At 37.1% G+C, this 23,814-nt stretch overlaps 1 protein-coding gene across 7 annotated transcripts in view; it reads right to left on the minus strand.

The window, feature by feature from the left end:
* The window catches only part of ASB3 (ankyrin repeat and SOCS box containing 3), a 112,186-nt gene that overhangs the window by 23,824 nt on the left and 64,548 nt on the right, over window positions 1-23,814 (minus strand). For all 7 annotated transcript variants that reach the window (XM_066267123.1, XM_066267126.1, XM_066267124.1 and 4 more), the window contains 5 exons: window positions 21,335-21,447; window positions 20,611-20,746; window positions 17,855-18,032; window positions 8,508-8,705; window positions 2,168-2,425 (listed from right to left, as the gene is read on the minus strand). In XM_066267123.1, coding sequence (XP_066123220.1) covers window positions 2,168-2,425; window positions 8,508-8,705; window positions 17,855-18,032; window positions 20,611-20,746; window positions 21,335-21,447 — 883 coding nt within the window. The remainder of the gene's footprint in view (window positions 1-2,167; window positions 2,426-8,507; window positions 8,706-17,854; window positions 18,033-20,610; window positions 20,747-21,334; window positions 21,448-23,814) is intronic.

Genomic DNA, 23,814 nt, shown 5'->3' on the forward strand with positions numbered 1-23,814 from the left:
TAAATTTTACAAAGCCTTTTAGGAGAATAAAGCTAAATAATTCCCTCTCCTTGCAGTAGGCTATGAAATTGGTTGAGGAGGAAAGGGAAAACTGCAATATTTAATTATTTTTCCCTGCATAGGTTCTTCCTAATTCAGGAGCAGCAAGAGAAGTTGGCACAGAGCCCTCCCCCTCAGGTTAAGCAAAGGATTAGGACACCTGAAAGAAAGTGGTATAACTACCACATCCCTGTGGACACACAGAACTGAGGCAGCACAGCACAGTGGGTAGAAATACTTGAGCCAAATTACAGGACGGCCTGGATTCAACTCAAAGCTCTAGCACTAACTAGCCATGTGAGCTTGGGCAAGTATGTTCATTCTGTGCCTCAATTTCCTCCTGTGTAGAAGAAAAATAATAACAGTATCTAGTGTGTTTTAATAGTAAATAAGTTAACAGTAAAGAACTTAAAATAGTGCCAACCATGTGTTAGGTATTATTCTAAGTGTTGGTAAAAGAAATAAACTAGAAACCAGAAATCAATATACTAGAAACCAGAAAACTGAAAGAAACAGGCAAGTAATATGGAGATGAGCTAGTAGCTTCAGTAGAGGAACAGAGAGTGTGGCTGAGAGTGGGTGCCCTGCAGACGAGCCCCATGGAGGAGAGAGAGGAAAGGCAGCACACTGGCGAGCCTGTCTACTGCTACCTGGCACACCAGCTGTAGTGGAGGTGATCCCAGGTGAGAGGCACCTGCTGCTAGCTGCTAGCTGCCAGGAGCCCAGACACAACAATAAAATTCACTAAGTAAAATATTAAGGGTACTTAAATAGTCTGTTAATAGCTAGATAGAGCATTCATTAGCGAATGTTTATATCTCAATTGCATGTGTGTGAGAGCATTAATTCAAAGACACATATACAAATAACTTTTAAAAATCAGAGATTTCTCAATAAACTGTCAATCTTTATATTTCACTCAATCATCTTAAAATACAATGTTTTTGTGAATATTTATTGAAAAAATATAGAGGTAACTGCACCAATGAGCTTTCAACAGATACCTGTTGGAGAAAGAAGTAAATACAATCAGGGACTCATCGTACTGTAAACAAAACAAAAACTGAAGTGGAGATGAGAAGATATATCTAAACTTCGCTTTTCCTTCTATATTCCTCAAACCACCGCCACACAACCCTAACCGCAAAGCCTCTGCCTATGAAAAGTCCTGCATTCTTTATATTGACAGACATAATAAAAAGGTGAAATACGGGACACTACCAAATAAAGACCTGTCCTTCTCATAGATGGAGAAGCCACCAGGTAGAAGATGGATCTCCAGCAATCCAAACTAAATTGACGAGGGGCCATTCCTAAACCCCGAGAGGACCTCTTTTGCAAAGACAAATAACAAAGCACTTTTCTGCTGACACACAAAATCCCCATATTCGTCTGAACATTTTAGTAAATGGTAGTTTTTGGAAGCACAAAAATCAAGCCTTCTAAAATGATTTGTTGAAATTTTATAAACTACTCTCCTCTACTTTCCTGGATACTTTTATTCTGTTTTCTCACTTGACTTGAGTTATTTGGCCAAAAGGGTTCTGTCACTGCTACCAGTACCTTCTGAGCCCAGACTAGACACTAAAGCTTTCACAAAGGCTGGAGGCTATGCAGTTTTCCCTTTCTTGCCCAACTTTCATATAATGGCTCCTAGAGGCTACCCTTCTGAGAAACTATCTCAAGTTAACCAATTCTATCCTTAGCTCCTTCAGAAATTAGTATTTATTAGGGGAGACAAAGTTCAAATAAACAAGATGCTGTAGAACAGGAAAAATCAGTCTAGTTGACTAAGGGATAACAGAAATCTCCAAGCAGCTACAACCATCTGTCATGGGCCATTTTCAGGAAAGCGTGACGGATGGCCTAAGTGAAGAAATATTTCCCTCAGGAGAGTTTACTGGCATTGTCCCTTTCTTCTCCCTTCCAATCACCACTTACATTTTTCTAGGGATCTATTCTTACATTCAGTCTCAGTATTAGCAACCTCCCAATCCAGCCATCAAGTCTCACAAACACACATATACACACACACACTCATCACAACACAAAGTCTCAAGAAACGGGAGGAACTTAAAGGTACTATATTCACTCAAACAGTAGAGTCCACTGTTGTAGAATTTCTTACCAAGAACTGCACAGAAGTTTCAGTGGGTCAAATCCAGCAAGCAGGAGAGATGGCAACCATTCCTTATACTTTGTCTGTGCTTTAATGGCATAATTTATAAAGTCAGACATATGGCTCCATGGTGCCAACGGACATCCTTTCTTCAAAAAGTGATGAAATACTGAAAACTTCTCGTACTTCAGGCAGTATGCCAAATGAAGTTCATTTAGCTGGACTCCATATTTCAAAAGAATATTCACAATTCCAAAGTATTCACCACTTCACCACAGAAAAAAGAAAAAAGAAATTAGACTTTTACATAAAAAAAAATTTGTTAGCAATAATTAAAAGTAGTTACAGCTGAAAAATAAGAACAGTAGCAGATGGGACAGGGATGGTTTTACATTTCTAGTAGATTTGACATTAGAGAACTAGGGGAAGGGAAGGGCTATTTATTAATTTATACCCTCCTGCATGGCTTTTAATTTTCAACTATGAACAGAGTGCCCTTAGAATTCTAAATATTAAACTTAAATAATTTTAAAATTATTCGCAAATAGAAAATTCTTAAAATTGTGATTTTTATAATAACATATCTCTACTACAAAATGCTTGCTAGACAAAGTTATTACACAATGTGACCTGTCTCAAAAAACAGATGACTCATTCTAGGAATCACCAAAAATACAATTTCCTTTAGCAATAACCTTAGTTAATGTCTCCTTTACTTTCAGAGTTCTTTTTTAATTATTTCTTAATTTATTGTGTTGACATGGTTTCAAGTGTCCCACTTAATATCACACCATCTACACACCACACCACGTCCCCACACCCCATGCAAAGTCTCTTTCCACCCCATCCCTCCCCTTTTTCCCACTTTGCCCCCCTACTGTCAAAGTTCTAATGGTAAAAAACAATCATATCAAAAATCTTTTTTTAATGAAAGAGATTTAACTTAACCCTTTGAGTAGTGAGTTTTTTTCACCCCAGGAATGAGTTTGTGGGGGTTTTTTTTCAAAAAATGAAATTAGTTCCAATTATAGTTTTATTAACTTAAAATCATGTTTACTTGATAACCAATTTATGGAAACAAGAACAATACACATTTGCCTTTTTTTAATGTTGCCTTACATATTTTTAAAATAAATCAATTGTACTCTGGATGGTCAGGAGGCACGAGGACGTATATGAACGTTCGTACTATTCAAAGGGTTAATAGCTTTATTTCTAAATTAATCTACTTTATCAAGAACTTTCACAGAATAAAAGTATATCATTTTGTATGTACTAAACTGGTCATTAGTTTTAATGTTTTATCATCCAATACTGGTTAAGTGTGGTTAAACTGACTGAATGTAAGTGCACTCCTTTCTTGGTAAGCTAATTGGCAGATGTAACAAAAGAAGCGTCACTGGAAAGCGTTCGGAGCACATGCTCTGGAGCCAGCCTCTCAGCCACTCAACAGCTGTGTGACTCGGAAGAGGTTGCCGAACCATTCTGGCACACACAATTAGCACTATATAATATTTGTAAAAATCAATTACATGTAAAGTAAAATACTATGTAAGTTAAAATAAAATATAATACTCATAAACCATGGGAATCTAGATATATAGGAGGTAAAATTTTAAAAAATTATATCCCATTTGTACAAATATGTTAACCATAATATTATCTATAACAGCCTTTAAAAAGAAATTACCTAAATGTTAAAACAATAGAGTGGATAAGTACAAAACATGACATACTCAAAAAAAGTTACAATTATGATGGTTGTATGATCACATTATAAACTGTTTATTACATCATTTTAACTGTAACAAAGCTCAGAAAACATGTATGTTTACTATGTAAACAACTGTCAAAAAATACGCAAGAATAAAATTGTTCCCCTTTTGAAACTGATATTAATGCTACTTTAAATAAAAAATATTTAATTATAGTACGGTAGACTCTAAATAAGATGTACCGTAGATAAAACAGATTGTCACACGAGACCAGCTACTTCTGAAGACTTACTAAAGAACTTGAAATCAAGGTTATAAAGCATTAAAACACTATACACGTTAGTAAAATATCACCTAATCCATGCATATTTTATAAATCTATTTCATTTATTTTCCAATTTGTGCTTTTCTTTAGTTAAAAGATAAACAGTATTCTGTTTTTAATTAACTGCACAATTAGAAAAAAATCTATAATTCTAAAATTTCTTTATAAAAGTTAATAACTTTGCTATCTGTCTACTATCTTGCTATTTGTTCCTGATAAGAAGTCCATCATGCAGATCCTTATTCTTGAAAACAACCCTGTAAATTTGCATTTTTCACTCTGGCTGTTTTCAGACACAGGAAAGCTGAGAGAACTTGTTGCCAGCAGTCGTGCACTGCAAGGAACACTAACGGATATACTTCTGACTGATGGTTCTCAACAGTCATCACCACTTTCAACCACTTCAAACTCATTTAACTAGCTTCTGATTGTTCTGCCTGCAGTTATTACTTGCTGGTTTCACTACAGAACAGACAAGTTACATATGGACTGTCAAACATGTTTCAAGAAATATGCAGGTAAACTGTGAGAAAAGCTCAAGACATTGCCTCATTACAAATGTGACATATAATTCTCAAGAAGCCTGGCAATTTTCAAGGAACATGAATTTTCAGGGACTGGCTAAGTTCCCCCCTTCGGAAACCATCTTTAGTGCTTTGAAGCCGTCAATAGCCTAACCATAGGTACTTTAGCTCTTAATGATTTAGCTCCTAAAGAGGGCATACTTCTGCTACAGAATACAAAGGTAAATGTGAGCCATAAATACACCCTATTACATTAAGTGCTGCAGATTTTCCGTTTAGAAAATACTACAAAACCAAAAAGGCTTTCTTATTAAAACTTCAACATTGCATCTAGACATGTGGCTCATGCTAAGAAAATTTTAAGAGCAAGGCTAAAAGATAAATCATCCATTTCTAATATGTGAGAGGAACATGTGCACATATAACCCCTGTAATAACAAACGTTCCTTATTTATTCCATACCACGACTATGGAAGATGTGCCCTTAGCCCTCACAACAACCCTAACAATTAAGTTCTATTATTATCTCCATTCTAGATGCAAAATTTAAGCTTAGTCACAGAGCTAGCAATTGACAGAACTGTGATAATAATGTCAAACTAAAATTTAACGGTGAATATGATACAGCAAATATTTGAAATATCTCTCCTCTATTATGAAAACTGAGCACTTTATGAAGTAGTCAAACTGAGGAATATTGTAAGGTCAGATCTGTTTCCCAAAGTATATTGCATGAAACATTAGTCCCTGAAAATGATCCATATAAAAAAGGCCCCAAACTGAAAATATTTGAGAAATCCTGTAGTAGATAGTGAGCCCAGAAAAGAAATATAGAATAAACATATTTTTAAACAGTATATTAGTTACATTTTCAAAGTATATGCCAAAATATTTTTCTTCAAATTCCAGACACCTCTGAGAAGTAGCAGCTTTAAAAGGAAAACAAAGGATCATTAACTGGAAATAAGCATAATAAAGAGTATAAAATGCCCAAAAAGTCTATAAACACAGGAACAATAGTATAATTATTGTAAACATAAGTTCATCCTATGTTTCAAACCTTTTCAAACAAACCACCACAAGAAAAATTCTTAGAAACTTTTCAAGAAAGAAACCTATTTAACATTACTTAACTCTGTTTCCTAAACTTTAACTATTTCATCCCACATAATATCTATGAACCATTTACAGAATTAGTATTCTACAAAAACACACTTGTGGAAAAGCCAGCTCTAAACTTCTTCCAATTATCATATTGCTTTGTGTTAGAAGAAACAAAAGCACACACTGAAAGGTTTATAAAGCTGTCTGGTGATACATTATTAAAAACTTTTGCTTTCTCATTTGTGTGTTTTTGTTATTTCTGAGATCTAGATACTTAGTATTTGTGGCCCTTCTTGCACTACTGGCCTGTTCTGTTCTAGAGAACTATCTGCTTTTACAAGTAGTACAATTAATATAATAAGGTAATGAAAATAATAAATATAAATAATGGCCCTGGGTTTTACGCTTTCCCTTCTTCTTTGTTTTATTTAGCTGATTTAACTGTTTAGCTCAGGATTAGCATTCTGAAACCGTTTTTGCTGGGTATCCCTTTGAGGGGATGAGCTTCCATTTGAAGCAGCGACTTTTCCCTCTCCTCACCCCTGAGGCCTGATGGAAAGGTGTGTGCTCCACCACTGTGCACAAGCAGTCTTTGTCCCTCGGAGCGAGGGACTGAAAAGATTATTAACTACAGTGACATGAAAGCCAGTCTTTGAAGGGAACAGTTGACTAATTCAACTGAAATGAGAAAATATAAGAAAAAGACTCCTTTAACTGAAATGTGTGAAAGAAGAGGAAAGTTGAGAAGTTTCAGGACAATTTGAACAAATATTAACACCTTTTATAATTTACTGTAGGAAGAGATTATGGCTAACTGACCTGATTTTGTCTTTCGAATTAATGCTGATCATATTTAATGTATTAGTTTCATAGAAATTGTTGTGTCCTTTCTCCTCACAACATCACACATAGGTACCTCTGATAAGATCTAATGTCTTTATTTTGTTTTCAGCAAATGATTGAAAGCCATTTAGTCAACTTTTGATTATTCAGCTAATAAATTGGTTAAATATTTCGTTGGCTAATTAAGCACTGTAAAGCTGGTGGCCATGGCCATGAAGGTTCACACTGGACTTCAGCAGACTGTAAAGGAACTGTAGCTGGAGGATGGTGAGCCATTCCATTTATTAAGAGTCTCGCAACGGTGGACAAGCAAGCAGGCAGGGTAGACCACTAACCTTTCTCAGGGCTCACAAGCAAGAACTGGCAGAGAGAGAGAGAGTATGTGTGTGTGTGTGTATGTGTGTGTAGGGAAACCTCCCACAAACAATAGCAAAAATGGCCCCTCCCAATGGTGGCAGGCAATCAGCAATTATAATCTGCCGCCCTGAGGACAAGCACCTGCAGCCTTACATAGACTATACACACAAGGTGCTGCCCTGTGCTCATGCACCAATCAGGCAAAACACAAATGAGCAAGCCTAACACACTTGTTTGCCCAACAAGCATAAAATGTTCAAGATGTTTGCTCATTTCTGCTTGTTTAAAATAAATCTTGTTAACATGTTGAATTTTCTTTCATTGTACTTCTTTTTATCTGGGCACTGTTTCTGTGCCCTTTTTTTTTTTTTTTTTAGTGAGAGAGACAGAGACAGAAGTAGAAACAAGACAAAAAGAGAGATGAGAAGTGTCAACTCGTAGTTGTGACACTTCAATTGTTCATTGGTTGCTTTCTCATACGTGCCTTGACTGGGGGGCTCCAGCTGAGCCAGTGACCCCTTGCTCAAGCTAGCAAACCTTGGGCTCAAACCAGCGACCATGGCGTCATGTCTATGATCCCATGCTCAAGCTGGCAAACCCATTCTCAAGCCGGCGAGCCTGCACTTAAGCTGATGAGCCCGTGTTCAGGCTGAATGAGCCTGTGTTCAAGTCAGCGACCTCAGGGTTTCAAACCTGGGTCCTCAGCATCCCAGTTTGATGCTCTATCCACTGTGTCACCACCTGGTCCAGGCTCTGTGCACATTTTTTTAACTTCAAAGAGCAGAATGATGGAAAACGTACAGGCCCAAAGATAAGGTCTAGATTTTGCTTTCTTAGTTTTTAAACGTCTCTTGTCTCAGTATTTGATGATTTTCATTGTTTATATAATGTGCAGTCTCCTAATGTGTCACATTTAGTTCTTGATATTTATATTAAATAGAATAGCAGACATTTGATCTTGTCTAAATTGTCCACTGAAGCATTTGGTACTCATCAAAAGGTCCTTGATATTTGATCCTATCCAAAATGTCCATGATGAGAAAACATCCATGGGTTCAGATAGCCCATAATGTTTATTTATATTTTACTGGTGTCATACATAAAAAGTACTACCATCATTTATTGATCCAGTAATTGTGTTGTGGTTCTATTGTCAGTAATAACCCTTCTTGCCTTGGTAGCTTAGTTGGTAATGACACATGGGTATGGTTGGTGGGTGGGTGGTTGTGGATCAAACGTCACTTTGGGCATTTTGGTATAGGACCAATTATATCAAGGACCTTTTGGCATGGACCTTCTGGCATTATTACCTCATTTTTACGTACTTGAGCAAGGTGCAGAGGGTTTTATTGTGTTTGTTTTTTGTTTTTAAGTTAGCAATTTAGCACAAGAGATATTAAACTCCATCATAAAAGGAAAGTCAGCTGGAAATACATCTCCATATAGAAAAAAACAAATAAAAATACAGCAAATATACATACTCCTTCTGGAAAGCCATACATAGCGGGGAACTAAATCCATAGACGAGACACTTCTGGGCATCTGGGCTGTAGCCATGCTGGAGTAACACTTCTAGGCAGCCTTCATGCCCTCCCAACACTGCTGAGTAAACAGGGCTCACTTTGTCTGGCCCAGTGTCACAGACCCGGTTAGTAAGTGGTATTAGCAAGTCCAAGATTCTGCAAGTACACAAATATAGAAGCATTTAATGTTTTTATATGCACGTAAATATAGATAACATCTCTTCAGCATACATTTAAGAGTCATCCATTGATTTCTTTAATAAAAGTTTGTCTTCAGTATAGCTTCTACCTATATTAAATTATTATAGGCTATATACTCCAAAATGTTATGCTTATTACTGATGCTTAAAACAAAGGTCCTTAAATAGATCTGAAACAAAATTAAATAATGTTTCTATAAGTAAATAGGTAACCATTTGTCCTTTCTTAATTTTTCAGTAATTATTTGCCTTACTACCATGACCCTACTCCCCAAAATTCAAATTTTAAGTTAGATATTTTAGGATGTGATTATTTCAAACTTCATTGTAACAAATATAAACATACCAAGAAATATATTATTTGCCTGACCAGGCAGTGACGCAGTGTAAAGAGCATCGGCCTGGGACACAGAGGACCCAGGTTCAAAACTCAAGGTTACCGGCTTGAGCACAGGCTCACAAGCTTGAGCACATGGTCTCCGGCTTGAGCATGGGATCATAGACATGACCCCATGGTTGCTGGTTTGAGCCCAAAGGTCGCTGTCTGGAAGCCCAAGGTCACTGGCTCGAGACCAAGGTCACTGGCTCGAGCAAGGGTTCACTCACTTTGCTGTAGCCCCCGGTCAAGGCACATATGAGAAAGCAATCAATGAAAAACTAAGGAACTGCAACAAAGAATTGATGTTTCTCATCTCTCTCCCTTCCTGTCTGTCTGTCCCTATCTGTCCCTCTCTCTGTCTCTGCCACAAAAAAATGTTTTAAAAATTGTAATATTTTTAAATGAATATTTTCATCAGGAAGAAATCAGAATTTCTGCTTAAATTCTATTATTTGAAAAAGAATATGAGCTCTTTAAACACTGAGGCAGATTTATAAAGAAACTGGCAGGTAAGCAGGGAAAGTTCTAAAGGAAATCATTAAAACAGAATTTCTTTGATTATTTGTAAACTTACCTCTAATAGTCAGCTGGAGAGAAAGTACTAACCTACTTTTCTAAAAACAAATAATAAAAGTAGGGCTAACGAAAGTTAGGAGACTCCCCATTTCTGGGAAAAGGAAAGCAGGGTTACTCCAAAGTCCATTCTTTCTCTCTGATACTTTTCCTTATACTTTTAAGGTAGGTATAAGATGATAATAGTGCCAGAGGACACTCACAGAACTTACCTTAGAAGTGGTCTATGGAGGAAATCATCAGTGACAAACAGTGTTGTGGACTGTAAATGGCAAAAAGCCATTGTAGATTGGAGGCTTAGCAAAAAGCTAAGTTCTCCCCCCACCACTTCCATATTGGCTATGATGTTGAGTATTTGCACCCACTTCACTTGCTTCTTTATGTTGCTGGAAGCAATTGACATGCCCTTCCTCTTACTCTGTTTGTTCAGATGTTGGTTGATTTCGCTTATTCATGGTAAGAGGATTGCTGTTTATACCTTGGGAGAGCTCCTGTTTTAGCCTCAGATGTGTAACTTTGTATCAAGAACTTCCTTGATTTGCATATGGCTATATAATAAAGCAAACTGGGGCTATGGGGCACTGGGATATTGCCATCAGCATTGAAGAGTCCTCCTGATCCCATCCTTTTTCTTAATTCCATACCATTCTCACTCAAAACCCAGAATTAGGAGCCGTGCTGGTCCGCAACAAGGGGCACCTGAACAGAAGACTTGAGTAGAGGAAACTAAACTGAAGGCAGGTGACAGAACTCCCCAAATGAAGTGCACACAGTATGAGTAAAGAAAGTTTTTGAGGAAAGTATAACCAGGAGTAAAAAATTATGGGACAGTTAGGGCCAAAAATAAGGGACTTTTTCGTAGAAATGTTTCCGTATGAGGACAAACCGTTATCTGAAGAGTATCAGGGTAAGCTGGAAACAGAGGGATGTGAAAACGAGGATAACTTGGGAGTCTGAGGATGACAGGGGATAAAAAATCCGCGACTATGGCTGCCTTAGGTGCAGGGCCTCCGCTGCCCTCGGCTCCTTCCTACGTTCAACCCTCTGCTCCTCCGTTCCCTTATTGGGCTGATTCCAGAGTCTATAGCTCAAAATCTGGGAAATCCCCTCTCCAACAATCTATAGACCAGGCTCGAAATATAGGGGAAACAATAAATAGCTTTACCTGTTTTCCTGTTGTAGAAAGACAGGATGATATAGGGAGACTAGTGCGAGAACATGAACCTGTACCCTTTAGAACTCTGAAAGAGCTTAAACTTGCTTGTGTTCAGTATGGGCCTACTGCCTCTTTTTCACTTGGTTTATTAGATACTATTAGGGCAAAGGCTCTTCCCCAAATGACTGGAAGGCGATTGCTTGTCTCTCTGGGGCTGATTATTTGCTGTGGAAGTTGGACTTTCATGAAGGGGCCGTTGAGGTAGGGGAGAAATCTCAGCATAGTCAAACTGAGCCGCCGATTACAGCAACTATAGAATTTGAGAATGGATAGGAGACTCAGGTATTAGGAAAGTTACAGCTTTACCTGTTATGGTCTGATTTTCTTTAATGTTCTAACTACAATCTTCTGGACGATCATTTTGTTTTTTTCTTATTCTTTGCCTAGAAATTGAGGCGGGGGATCTGTGTTGGATCTGACTATAGAAAATATCCCAGCAGCTGCCGAGAGCACATCTTCTCGGGGAGATTTCATTTAGTCCCATCCTTCAGTCCTTCTGTCAGAAAACACCCTGACTAAAATCAGGCAGGCATCTTTCTAATCTGGTTGTGCTCTGAAATCCCAGCTTTTTCTCTGGTTTGTTTGGTTCGTCTAAATCTTGTTTCTGTGATATCTTTGTTTAATGTCTAAATGTGTCTGTTTTTGAGGCCTGAATTGATGTCTTGCATGCAAAGATTGGAAATACTGGCTCTAATATTTAAAAAATAAAATTATTTTAGAACTTGTAAGGAGCGCTCATTTAAATTTAAATAGAATAGAATGTAGATCCTTAAGACTTACTAATTTGGTTAGTGCATTGTGACACGTGTTCAGAGTTAGGAGCCAAATAGCAATTCAAGTATTAGGATTAATCAAAGTTATATGTTATACTTGTGTTTTTGTGAATAAATTGTCTTGTTTATGTGTAAGGTTATATACTCAGGTAGGCAAAACAAAGAAATTGAGCAAAATTAAGCAGAGCCCTAATAAGTCATTTCAAGAATTTGTCTCAAGCTGCTTCAGGTAGTTAGAAGAATAGTATAAAAATGCTAATTCTGCTTCTCGGGCCAAACCCTGCAAAAGGGACCCCGAGAAAATTCCTCCTCTGATTTTGCCTACTAGATTCAAAAAATAGGTCAGGAACGTCCTGAAATGGAAGTAACAATACAAGGGCATAAATTTAAAGGACTTTTAGATACCAGAGCTGATGTATCTGTTATTGCTAAGCTACATTGGCCTCCTTCCTGGCCCACTTATGCAGCAGCCACAGAATTACAAGGTATAGGGCAGAGTAAATCCCTCAACAAAGCTATAGTTTTTTACAATGGGACGATAAAGAAGGTAATTCTGGACTTTTTCAGCCTTATATGCTCCCTGGATTGCCAGTTAATTTGTGGGGTAGAGATGTTTTGAAAAATATGGGAGCGTTGCTTGTCAGTCCTAATAGTTTAGTTAGTACTCAAATACTTGATCAGGGATTTTTGCCTACTAAGGGACTAGGGAAAGAACAGTGGGGAATTCTCACCCCCATAGAAGTGGCACCCAATACCAGAAGATGCATGGATTAGGATATCAAAATTTAGCATAGGGGCCTTGGTAGCTCCTGCTACCCCAATAGTGCATTGTGCAGAACCAATTACTTGGAAATGAGATAATCCTGTATGGGTAAACCAATGGCCCCTTTCTCAGGAGAAACTTAGGGCAGCTGCTCGATTGGTACAAGAGTAGTTGCAGCTTGGGCACATTGAATCATCTAATAGCCCATGGAATACGGCTATATTTGTCATTAAAAAGAAATCAGGAAACTGGAGGCTATTCCAAGATTTGAGAGTAATAAATAAGACTATGGAAATTATGGGTCCTCTCCAGCTAGGACTCCCTTCTCCTACTGCCATTCCGTGAAATTTTCACCTTGTAATTATTGACTTGAAGGATTGCTTTTTTACTATTTCTTTAAGCCCTCATGATTGCAAGCGTTTTGCATTCAGTGTTCCTTCACTTAATTTCCAGGCTCCAGTGAAGCAATACCAGTGGAGAGTTTTGCCTCAAGGTATGGCTAACAGTCCTACCTTGTGCCAAAATATTTATACATTTCTCAAGCTATCTCTCCAGTATGAAGGCAGCACCCTAAGATGTACATAATTCATTATGTGGATAATATTCTTATTACTCATTCAGATAAAGACACTGTGTTCAAAAAAAAAAAAAAAAGACACTGTGTTCACCATTTTGCAACAACCAGAATATTCTTTGAAAGAATCAGGACTTTATATAGCTCCTGAAAAGGTACAGCAATCTTTACCTTTTTCTTATTTAGGACAAATTATTGAGGGACAACAAATTCGCCCACAAAAATTAGAAATCAGGACAGATCATTTGCAAACTTTAAATGATTTCCAGAAATTATTAGGAGATATTAATTGGCTTAGACCTTCTTTGAAATTAACTACCAGGGAACTGAAGCCACTTTTTGATATTTTTAGAGGCTTGGCTGAACCAGCTTCTCCTCAGCTACTTACAGTTGCAGGACAACAAGCTTTAAAGCTTGTAGAAAAGGCCTTGCAACAAGCACAACTGAAACGCATAAATCCTGAAGAATCAATTGCCTTACTAATTTGTCCCTTGAGTTACACTCCAACGGGACTATTGTGGCAAGCTTCAGGTCCTATTGAAACGATCCATTTGGCTGTTACTCCTAAGAAAGTTTTTATCTCTGTATTTTGATCTTGTCGCCTCCTTGATTATTAAGGGGCATAGACAACTCTTAAAGCTTATAGGTATTGAGCCTCAAATATTGTTGTTCCTTTTTCAAAGGATCAACAACAATGGCTCTGGGAAACTTCCACTAAATGGCAAATTGCTTTTGTAAATTTTACAGGCCAAATTGATTCTCACTACCCAGCTAATAAAATAGTTCAATTTTCATTAATTACTACATTTGTATTTCCTAAAACAATTGTTAATGAGCCCATTCCTGAAGCACCTACAGTCTTTACTGATGGGTCCAGCTCAGGAATAGTAGGATTAATAATCGATGGACAAGTTTTTACTGAAACAGTCGCTTTAAAAATCAGCTCAAAGACTAGAATTACATGCCATTATCATGGCTTTTCAGCATTTGCCATGTTCCTCCTTTAATCTATATAAGACAGCAAATATTTACTTATGGTTGTTTCCACTATAGAGACTGCTGTCTTAGGGACAACTGCTGATGAACTATTTCAGCAGTTTCTCCTTCTTCAAAGACTTGTACGTCAACATAGAGCTCCATGTTTTATAGGACATACTCGAGCTCACTCCATGCTCCTTGGAGCTTTAGCACAAGGGAATGTCCTGTTGATCAAACTACCCAAAAGAAAATTATTGGAGCAACCATGACAGATCAAGCAATCCAGTCTCATACTATTCATCCCCAGAACGCTGCAGCCCTGCATAAAGTTTCAACTTTCTCGGGAACAGCATGGCAGATTGTTAAACCCTGTCCAAGGTGTCCTATACTACAATCTGTCCCTTTGTTCTGAGTTAATCCTCGAGGACTCCTATCAGGACAACTTTGGCAAATGGATGTTACTCATATACCTTCATTTGGCAAACGTTACAGTGGATACTTTTTCTGGATTTATAGTAGCCTCTGCCAGAACTGGAGAGGCTGCTAAGCATGTTATAACTCATTGTCCGTATGCATTTTCTATTATTGGATTTCCTACACTGGTTAAAACTGACAATACTCCTACATATGTAGGAAAAGCATTTACTATATTTTGTCAAACCTTTTGAAATACCCGTAGGTATTTCTTACAATCTTTAAAGTCAAGGTATTATTAAAATATACCCAGCAAATATTTAAGGTCAATTTTAAAAAATATAAAAGGGGGAGTCATATCCTGGAACTCCTGCAAATCTACCTTATCTTTAAAAACTTTCTTTTGAATGCTGATGAACAGGAGGTGCCAAATCTTTTTCTCCTGCAAACTTCTACCCTCTTTTATTTGATCCAGCTAATAACACTGTCTTGTCTTTTTCCAAATAGCTCCAGATATACGGAAAAGGTTTATATAGGCAAATGGGGATCCTCAAACCCCTAAGTGAGATCTTCTGAGTATGGCTTTTAAGGTCTGTAATGACCAAGAGGCAGAAAAAGCCCAAAAGAGATCAGGTGAAATACCAGCTCTTGGCATACGCCCTTAAAGGTTCCAACGTCCCTAAGGGGCCTCATAGGACGCCATCTGCTTCAATAGTGGAAAGGAAGGTCATTGAACTAAAGGCTGCCAGGATTCTTGGCCCCCACCAGGATATGCCTTTGCTGTGGAAAAAAGGGACACTGGAAGGTAGGCTTCCCCCTCACTCCTCTAAGGGAGGGTTCAGTCTCGTCCAGCCCTGCTCCAGCCACCTGTGACCTAACCTTGTCCAACCTCCTGGGACTTGCCACTGAAGGCTAAAGGTGCCCAGGGCCGTTGACCCCATCTCATGTGGACAAGCCTAGGGTATTTCTTCCAAGTAGCAGGTAAACTGATCTCATTTCTACGGACACAAGGGCCACTTACTATGTCTTGCCTGAATATTCGGGTTTTTATTCATTCCCTCGAAGATCTCTGTTGTGGGTGTTGATAGTCCTATTTTCTGCTGCTTTGTTTAATATACAGTGTTTCCTTTATTCCTCCTGCCTCAATGCCCCATTCATATTTTAGGCTGGGACCTACTTCTAATTTAGAGCTCTTTCTCCTTTTTGCCAACTTACAAATTTACCTCCACCACCCAGCTTAGTGTATCCCAAGGTTCTTCTCACCACCCCACGGCTGTAAGCTCCAGAGAAAGGCCCCCTGGGTTCAGCTCTCCAGTTTTGAAGAGAACAGAAGCTCCATCCCCACACATGCTGCAGATGGCTTTTCCAGTCTACCTGAATCATTACCAGCTAGAAGCAGCGGTCACTGGGACTTGGACGCGAGCTGCAAAGTATAGAAATATGACAACAATTCCAGTGCCATGAAGACTTTTCCTGGACTCCTGCTCCTTGTGACAGCTCCTAACAGACTGAACTGGGGTTGGGTTGCATTTGCAGGGATTTGGAATGGTGTTGGTGCCAACTTGGATTTGGTGAACATGTTAAGGACATTACTCTTTTTTTTAGTGTTTTTTTTTTAATTTGTTGGACATTACTCTTTTATAGATTCTTGTTATAGTGGCTAAGAATTTGCTTAAAAGCTTTAATCACTGTAATGTATTAGAAAGTTTATTTGGATATCTGATAGCATTGGCTAACTAATTTTGTTTGTTCTGTGTTTTTTCAGTCTGCCTGCAAATTAGAATCAGGGAAACTAGGAAATCAGATGAGTGCAAATCTCAGCACAGAAATTAAAAATAAAAAGGGGGGATATGTTGTAGACCACAAATGGCAAAAAGCCCTTGTAGATTCGAGGCTTAGCAAAAGGCTAAGTTCTCCCCCCACCACCTCCATATTGGCTATGATGCTGAGTATTTGCACCCATTTCACTTGCTTGCTTAAGTTGCTGGAAGCAATATACATGCCCTTCCTCTTATTTTGTTCAGATGTTGGTTGATTTCACTTATGCATAGTGGGGGGATTCCTGTTTATGCCTTGGAAGAGTTCCTGTTTTAGCCTCAGATGTGTAATTTTGTATCAAGGACTTCCTTGATTTGCGTATGGCTATATAATAAAGCAAACTGGGGCTATGGGGCACTCAGATATTGCCATCAGCATTGAAGAGTCCTCCCAATCCCACCCTTTCTTCTTAATAAGTCTGTTTTCTTAATTCCGCACCATTCTCATTCAAAACCCAGAATTAAGAGCTGCGCTGGTCCATGACAAATAGAATTCTCAAAATTGAGAATAAATGAGGTCTAATTCCCAGCAGGGTTTTGGTATCTATTTAAAGCTAAGCGTATAATTGCACCTAAGATTTATGTTTAAATAAACAATCAAGAATAGAGAAAAATATCAAATTTTAAAACCTAACTACTGTATTAAAGAATTTGTGTAAATGTCTTAAATTTAATAAACTTTTTTTAATTGGTTTGAAAAATACTCTTTGAAGCGGCACAAAAATGCTTATAAATATCTTTAAGAAAATAGTAAAATACCAGGCCACCTAGTGGCATAATAACCAAATTGCAGAATCTGTTTTCCTACTATGCATACATACTAATGACGATTTCACTATTATTTTTTAATTAAATAATGCTAACAATAGTTATAAAGATATTATTGTAGACTTATGGCTCTAAAGTATTTAAATACATGTTTTAAAAACCCACTCAGTGTCAATTTATGTTAAGATAAAACTGTTGTATTCTCATATGTATAACCAGATTATTAGCTTCCAAAATTCCTTGGAACCCCCAATTTCAGAGAGTACCAACCATCTTTTAGCCTCTCTCTTTACAGAAAATACCAAAAATGTCATGAGAACTTCTGGTTAAGGAAAAAGAGTAATATAAGGGGGGGGGGGGGGAGTACTAGTTTGGACTTTAGTAATTATTTACCTTACCACTAAGATGGGAGAACTACCCAGACCACACAAAAGAAAGACTGGGTTCCAATAGGAGTCACAAACTCAAAAGCTTTCTGGGATCAGGGAGGTAAGGTAAACAAGTTGAATAAGGCCATCAGATAGTTAACTAAAGATGCCTGGGATAAAACTGGAGAATAGCAGGAGTATGGCCATGGCTTGAGAAACCAGGGGGAAGACTCCACACCCTGAGAAAGCCCCAGGGTTGTTTCCATTTCCAGCCACTGTGCCTGCCGTACAGTAGGGAAGTGCATGACTGAAAGGAGCTGGGCATCACATGGGCACAGACATGGCATGGACCCAGTCACTTGGCAGTTTGGTAGAGAAGGAAATGCCAAGGATTTTGTTTGGAGGTAATGCGTCTGGCCCAGAAGACTGACTTATTACCTTTTAATTATGAGACCATTTTTATTTTCATTTTTAATACTTACTCTGTATGGCCCATTTGTGCAGCTGCATGAATAGGTAACTGCCAGTTGTCCTCATTACAGTAGAGATTAGGATCTGCCCCACTGGACAGCAGAAGCGCCACACATTCTGCGTGGCCCTCTTGAGCAGCAATGAACAAGGGAGTAGCTTTGTCCAAGGCTTGACAATTGACATTTGCACCTAATACAAAATAAAACATTTAACAGATGATCCTAATGTGTGGGGTAAAATAACATGATAACGAACATAAATTCCAAAGCACTTCCTTAAAAAGGTTTCATATTTCATAGTACAGATGACTCGAACAATACAGGTTTGAACAGCACAGGTCCAATTATGTGCGGATATTTTCTCCATCTTATAAATAGATGATGTAAAGTTACAATATCAATAAATGCAAAACAGTACAGTCAATGTATTTTCTCTTTCGATTTTCTTAATAACATTTCTTTTTTCTAATTTAGTTTAGTGTAAGAATACAGTGTATAATACATAAAACAATATGTGTTAATCAATTATTAAGGTTATCAGTAAGACTGTCAGCCAACAGTAGGCTTATTAGTAGGTAACTTTTGCAGGAGTCAAAATTATATGCAGATATTCAACTGTGTGTGTGTTACAGCCCCTAATCACCACATTGTTTAAAGGTCAACTGTACAATCATTTCCTCCCCTCAGTGGATACTGTATAAACATACTGATTTACCTAACTTGCTGATAACTTAAAATTGTTTTTGATTTTATGTTGGCAAGAAAAGAAGTTATTAATATTTTAGAGTTCATTTTTAAGTTAAAACAAAAATCTTATTCGATGAGGGATTCATTTCACTCTAGTCCTTCCTTGAACAAGCACTTTGTGTTTACAATATTCATTTAAAAAGGTAAAAAGCAAATGTGCATAACATTTCTAATAATTACTGGAAAAGACAAGAAAAAACCTAAATTATGAACCTTTGTAGATGCCACTAAACAATTCAGGCTAAGTTTTATGGGAAAAAAAATTCCAGTAGATATGACATACATGAAGACTGTGCCTGAAACTAATATTGACCATGACACCCTTTATCTCCATGACCAATGCATGACAGAACCTACAATCAAAGGGAAAACATCTATTTAAATGGGTTTCTGAGCTCATTTTTTAAAGTATAAATCTAATCAATTATTTAGATGCCAGTATATAAAAATACAAATAAGTTGAAAGTGACCTCAATATTTGTAAAGGTTTTGAAATTAACAGACCATCCCCAAACTTTTCTCATTGACAATTAACGTGTTAAATAGGCTAAGCATGGCATTACTACATGACAATAAGAATTTTTAAATTTCTGGAATATATCTCAGTGGGAAAATCATCATTATCAAGGGGAAAAGAACTACTTTTTTGAAAGGATGTTCCATAAATACACCTTTAATGAATCAAAGCTGTGAAATGGGTACAAAACTATGGAAAACATAAATGAGTTTGTGGAAACTTTACAAATTCCAACTGGACATTCAACATGTCTAGACAAGTAAAATCTTAACTTAATACAAGCTGGATGCTTCACCTACTATCAGCCTTAGAAAGAAGTGGATATTATTACTGAAAAAAAAAACTAAGTCAAGAAAGAAATCTACTTAACTTTCCTTTTTTTAGGAATGTTTCATTTTGATTGACAATTTCAAAGTATCAGAAAGGATAAGGAACCAGCCCCTGTAAGTTTACAGGTAGAAAAGTTGGGAAAACACTAGAAAGCTGGAATTGCTCAGGTCCCGGTAAGAAAGGTCAGCCTCATCATTCAGTTTCCAATAAACCTGCTTTAGTGATAAATCATTATGTTCCTCCTCAGATAAATTAGTGCTATGCGTTACTGTTGGGCAGATAAAATATATTATGCTCACTTTGTTAAAGATGGCGCTGCCCAGGTGGAAGCCTGTCTCCCAGGTGATATTAGTTGCCCTTATGCTTGGAATGGGCGTGATTATATTAATGTGTGTTGGGGGCGGGCTGTGGGCAGGCAGGATCCTTGTAGCCTGGGGCTTGGTTTTAGGATTAAGCCTTTCCCACCCTTTTTGATGTGGGGTGGACTTTGTATCAAAGACTTCCCTGTTTTGTATATTGGATTAAAGGTTTTGATTCTGCACTATAAAGTGGGGCAGACCAGGAGCTTGCTCTCTCAGTTCCTGAGATTAGTATTAGAGGAGAGAGCAGAGAGCAAAGAAAGGCCATGAGGAGGAGGCCAGGAGAAGCAGCCAAGATGGCAGAGTGTTGAAGGAGAAGCCAGTTTGTGCAGAGTTTGTGTAGGGAGAAGGAAGGAGATGGGGAACAGAGGTGAATAAGTCTCGTGAGCTAGAATCCTTTGATTCTAGGAAACTAGGATAAGTCAGTGGCTTTGTGAGCACTGAATGAGTGGGTTTTGGAGCCCAGCGTATGTTTCTACTTTCCCGCCAGGTGCCAGCTAGGATTAAAGATGATGGCCCACTAGTTTTGGGCTCCATTGTTTCGTTACCGTCTGTTTGAATCTAATGCAAACCTGCATGGGTCAGGCAGCTGTAATGGTGGCCTTGCCTACTGCCTTTACAATTACATTATGTTAGTAATAGACACTTAGTAACCAGGCTTATAAATCAACTGGTATGCACTCTTATTTACCACTAGTATAAAATTATAAATTTCACAACCTGATTTATATCTGGTCAAGAATAATTCTTCCTAGGAAGATACACAGTTAAAACTCATGATCTTAACAGTGCAAAGGCTAATGGATTAATCTTACCCGATGAAATAAGTATGGTCAAACTTTCTAGCTTGCCATACTGAGCAGCCACAAATAAAGGTGTGATTCCAAAGTCATCCTGGCATTCCTTGTTTGCTCCTCTTTTAAGAAGTAATTTTATGATCTCAGCATTTTCCTAAAGCACAGATTCATATTTTAAATAAGAGTAAACAAAGAAAATAGAAGGTATCTCTTTTCTTATTGTTTTACTTTGTTTTGTTTTCTATCCTCATTAAAGGAAAACCTTTTTTAAAAAGCTCAATGAGAAGGGAGTATTAAACAATCAGATTATTCTATATCTTTAGCAAGCCCATTAACATAAACAAATGAAACACTGATCTCTAGGAATTATAATCCTTATAAAATCCTGCAAAATTAGCTTCCTAGTCCAAGCAGTAAAGAGTTATCAGTTTCTAAACACAGGGCTATACATAAAACAAGCCATTGCTCCTTATCAACTTATGTCCCAAATATTCTGAGGGTCTCTTAACTATGCTATCAACATTTGAAAAACTTAGACAATTCCTGTTGCCCAAAACTGCTGAAACTACTAGACCAGTTGGCTTATTCAGAATGATCATTAGCATTTAGACTGCCTTTTCTGTTCTGCACTAACCATCATAAATCACAGGCAAGTAGAAAGCAAAAACTGTATAGAGCTGTCATTTTAAAAGGGTAAAACACACAATTTACATGTAGATGAAATAATAAATTCTGAAGTTACCTGGAAAGTAGCCTGGTGCAAGGCATTCCATCCACACATAGAATGGGATCCATTAACATTTGCTCCATGTCGAAGCAACAGCCTTAACACATCCATCTGTCCATTTTCAACAGCTGCAATACAGCAGTCAAAAAAATTACTGTCAGTAGAGAAAGACATTTTGTAGGACTGGACACTTTGATGATGTTCTCATCACTTATTCACCTCAAAACTTACAATGCTGTGATTATTCCTATCAACAAATCAAAACACATACGCCCTATGCAATGCCGAAACATTTTTCACAATTGTCTTAGCCCAAACCCATTAATATATATATATCCTTTCCATGCACATACAAATTATTTACAATTGTATTTGAAAAGACAGAGAGAGGAAATGGAAGCAAGCAGTAAACATATATTCTCTCTGATAATAAAGACAGTATGTTTCTACTTTGTTAAAAATGCAATTGAGAGGAGAGTGGGGTGGACAGGTCAGAAGAAACAGTCTCAAAAGGATTGAAAGGTTTCCTATCATTACTATTTGATCAATAATGACAACAGTCGCTCACAACTGAAAGAGCAATACTGCAAGTTCTGCATCTTAAATATTTGCCATCATAAACAGCAATCATTGTTAAAATTCAAAATACAGTAAAACCTTGCTTATTTAAACTAAAAGGGGACTCCAGATAAAGAGTGTTGCCAAAGAAATGCATTTTACTGAACTATAGTAACTGGAATTAATGACTCCCTATTGGAAAACAGTATGGAAGTTCCTTCAAAAATTAAAAATAGAGCTACCATATGACCCAGCAATCCTTTTCTGGGTATCCACCTGAAAAATTTGCAAACATTTACTCATAAGGGTACATAAGGATATATGTGCCCCATGTTCATTGCAGCATTATGCATAGTAGCCAAGATATAGAAACAACCAAATCAACAGCTGAGTGGATAAATTCAATGGATGAGTGGATAAAAAGGATGTACACAATGGAATACTACTCAGCCACAAGAAAGAATGAAATATCATCATTTGCAACAACGTGGATGGATCCTGAGAGCATCATGCTAAGCAAAATAAGGAAGGAAAAAGACAAGAACCATATGATTTCACTCATATGTAGAATATAAAACAGAAAGCAACAAACAAATTCAGAGACAGACAATAGAAGAGTGGTTACCAGAGGGGTTAAAAAGGGTAAAGGGGGCAAAATTTATGGTGACGGAGAGAGACTAGACTTTGGATGGTACGCACACAATGCAACACACAAATGCTGTATTATTGTAGAATTCTATACTTTATGTAATGTCACTAACTAGTGTCACTCCAATACACTTAGTTTAAAAAATAAAATAAATTTGGGGAAAAATCAAGTTACTGAAAAGGTAGATACTTTAAAGAAATAGTTTGCATGTCTACACAGACCTTAAAATCATGTGCCTTTTTACCAATTTATTTTACTTTTTCACCAAATTATCCTACTCTTTTCCATATATCTACTTTAATATTAGCACAAGATATACGTAGCCTAATATTATATACATATAAGCTTATAAATCCTATCTTGTGAGGATGAACATAGGTATAATGCTATTAAGTGGATAGAACGAACAAGTGAGGCTAAACTTTCCCGAATGTTATCTACCACAAAACTTTCTGCTATGAAGGTGGCAGTCACCCTGGAGTTCATGAAAAAACTAGAATGCCAGAAGAAAGCCCTTAAGAGTACCTAATTAAGTACACACATACGCATAGACCATTAAGTAAATAAGGTATACTGTGAATATTGCAGGTGTGAGGCTATTACAATAACTTCCTAGAATTATAAGTTTGGGTAAATATCAGCATCTATAAAAAGAAACAGAGCAGAAATGTGTAAGTCTGACTTGGTGTGCTTGGTAATAGAAAAGTAAAAACAAGTAAGGTTTTTTATTTCATTTCAAGCATACAGTTATTCTATATCTTCTACCATAGTAGGAGGCAGGAATCAACAACTCTCAATCAAAAATTAGAAAGGAACTAAACATTTGGATGAAGGACCACACTTGAAAAATGCTAATATTAAATGTAACAATGGGAAAATAAAATACTTAAAAGTATAAGAAATAATAAATGCACTATAATTAGTGAAGATGATAACATGCAATTGATTTCCCATTAATTTTGTATATTAAATTTATACTATAGCTTATTTTCCCCATAAGAATTGTCTTAAGTTCTTTAATAAAAAATTCTCTTTGGCTCAAATAAGCTCATAAAAATTCTTTAAAAAAAAATTCTCTTACCCTGGGAGGTTTTAGAAATTTTACCACATGGATAAGATAGAACCTTGTAGTAGTTTAACAAATCTTATTTCTAAGTCAATATTAAAGGGCATTTTACTAGGGAAAAAACAACAGTTTTTCAAGCTGTTAATATTCTATAATCAATCTAAAATCAATCTAGTCTTGGTTGGAGGTCACAAAAGAAAAGGAAGAAAATCTGCTCCATAT

Source organism: Saccopteryx bilineata, chromosome 3 (genome assembly GCF_036850765.1).
Source record: "Saccopteryx bilineata isolate mSacBil1 chromosome 3, mSacBil1_pri_phased_curated, whole genome shotgun sequence".
NCBI classification, from domain to species: domain Eukaryota; kingdom Metazoa; phylum Chordata; class Mammalia; order Chiroptera; family Emballonuridae; genus Saccopteryx; species Saccopteryx bilineata.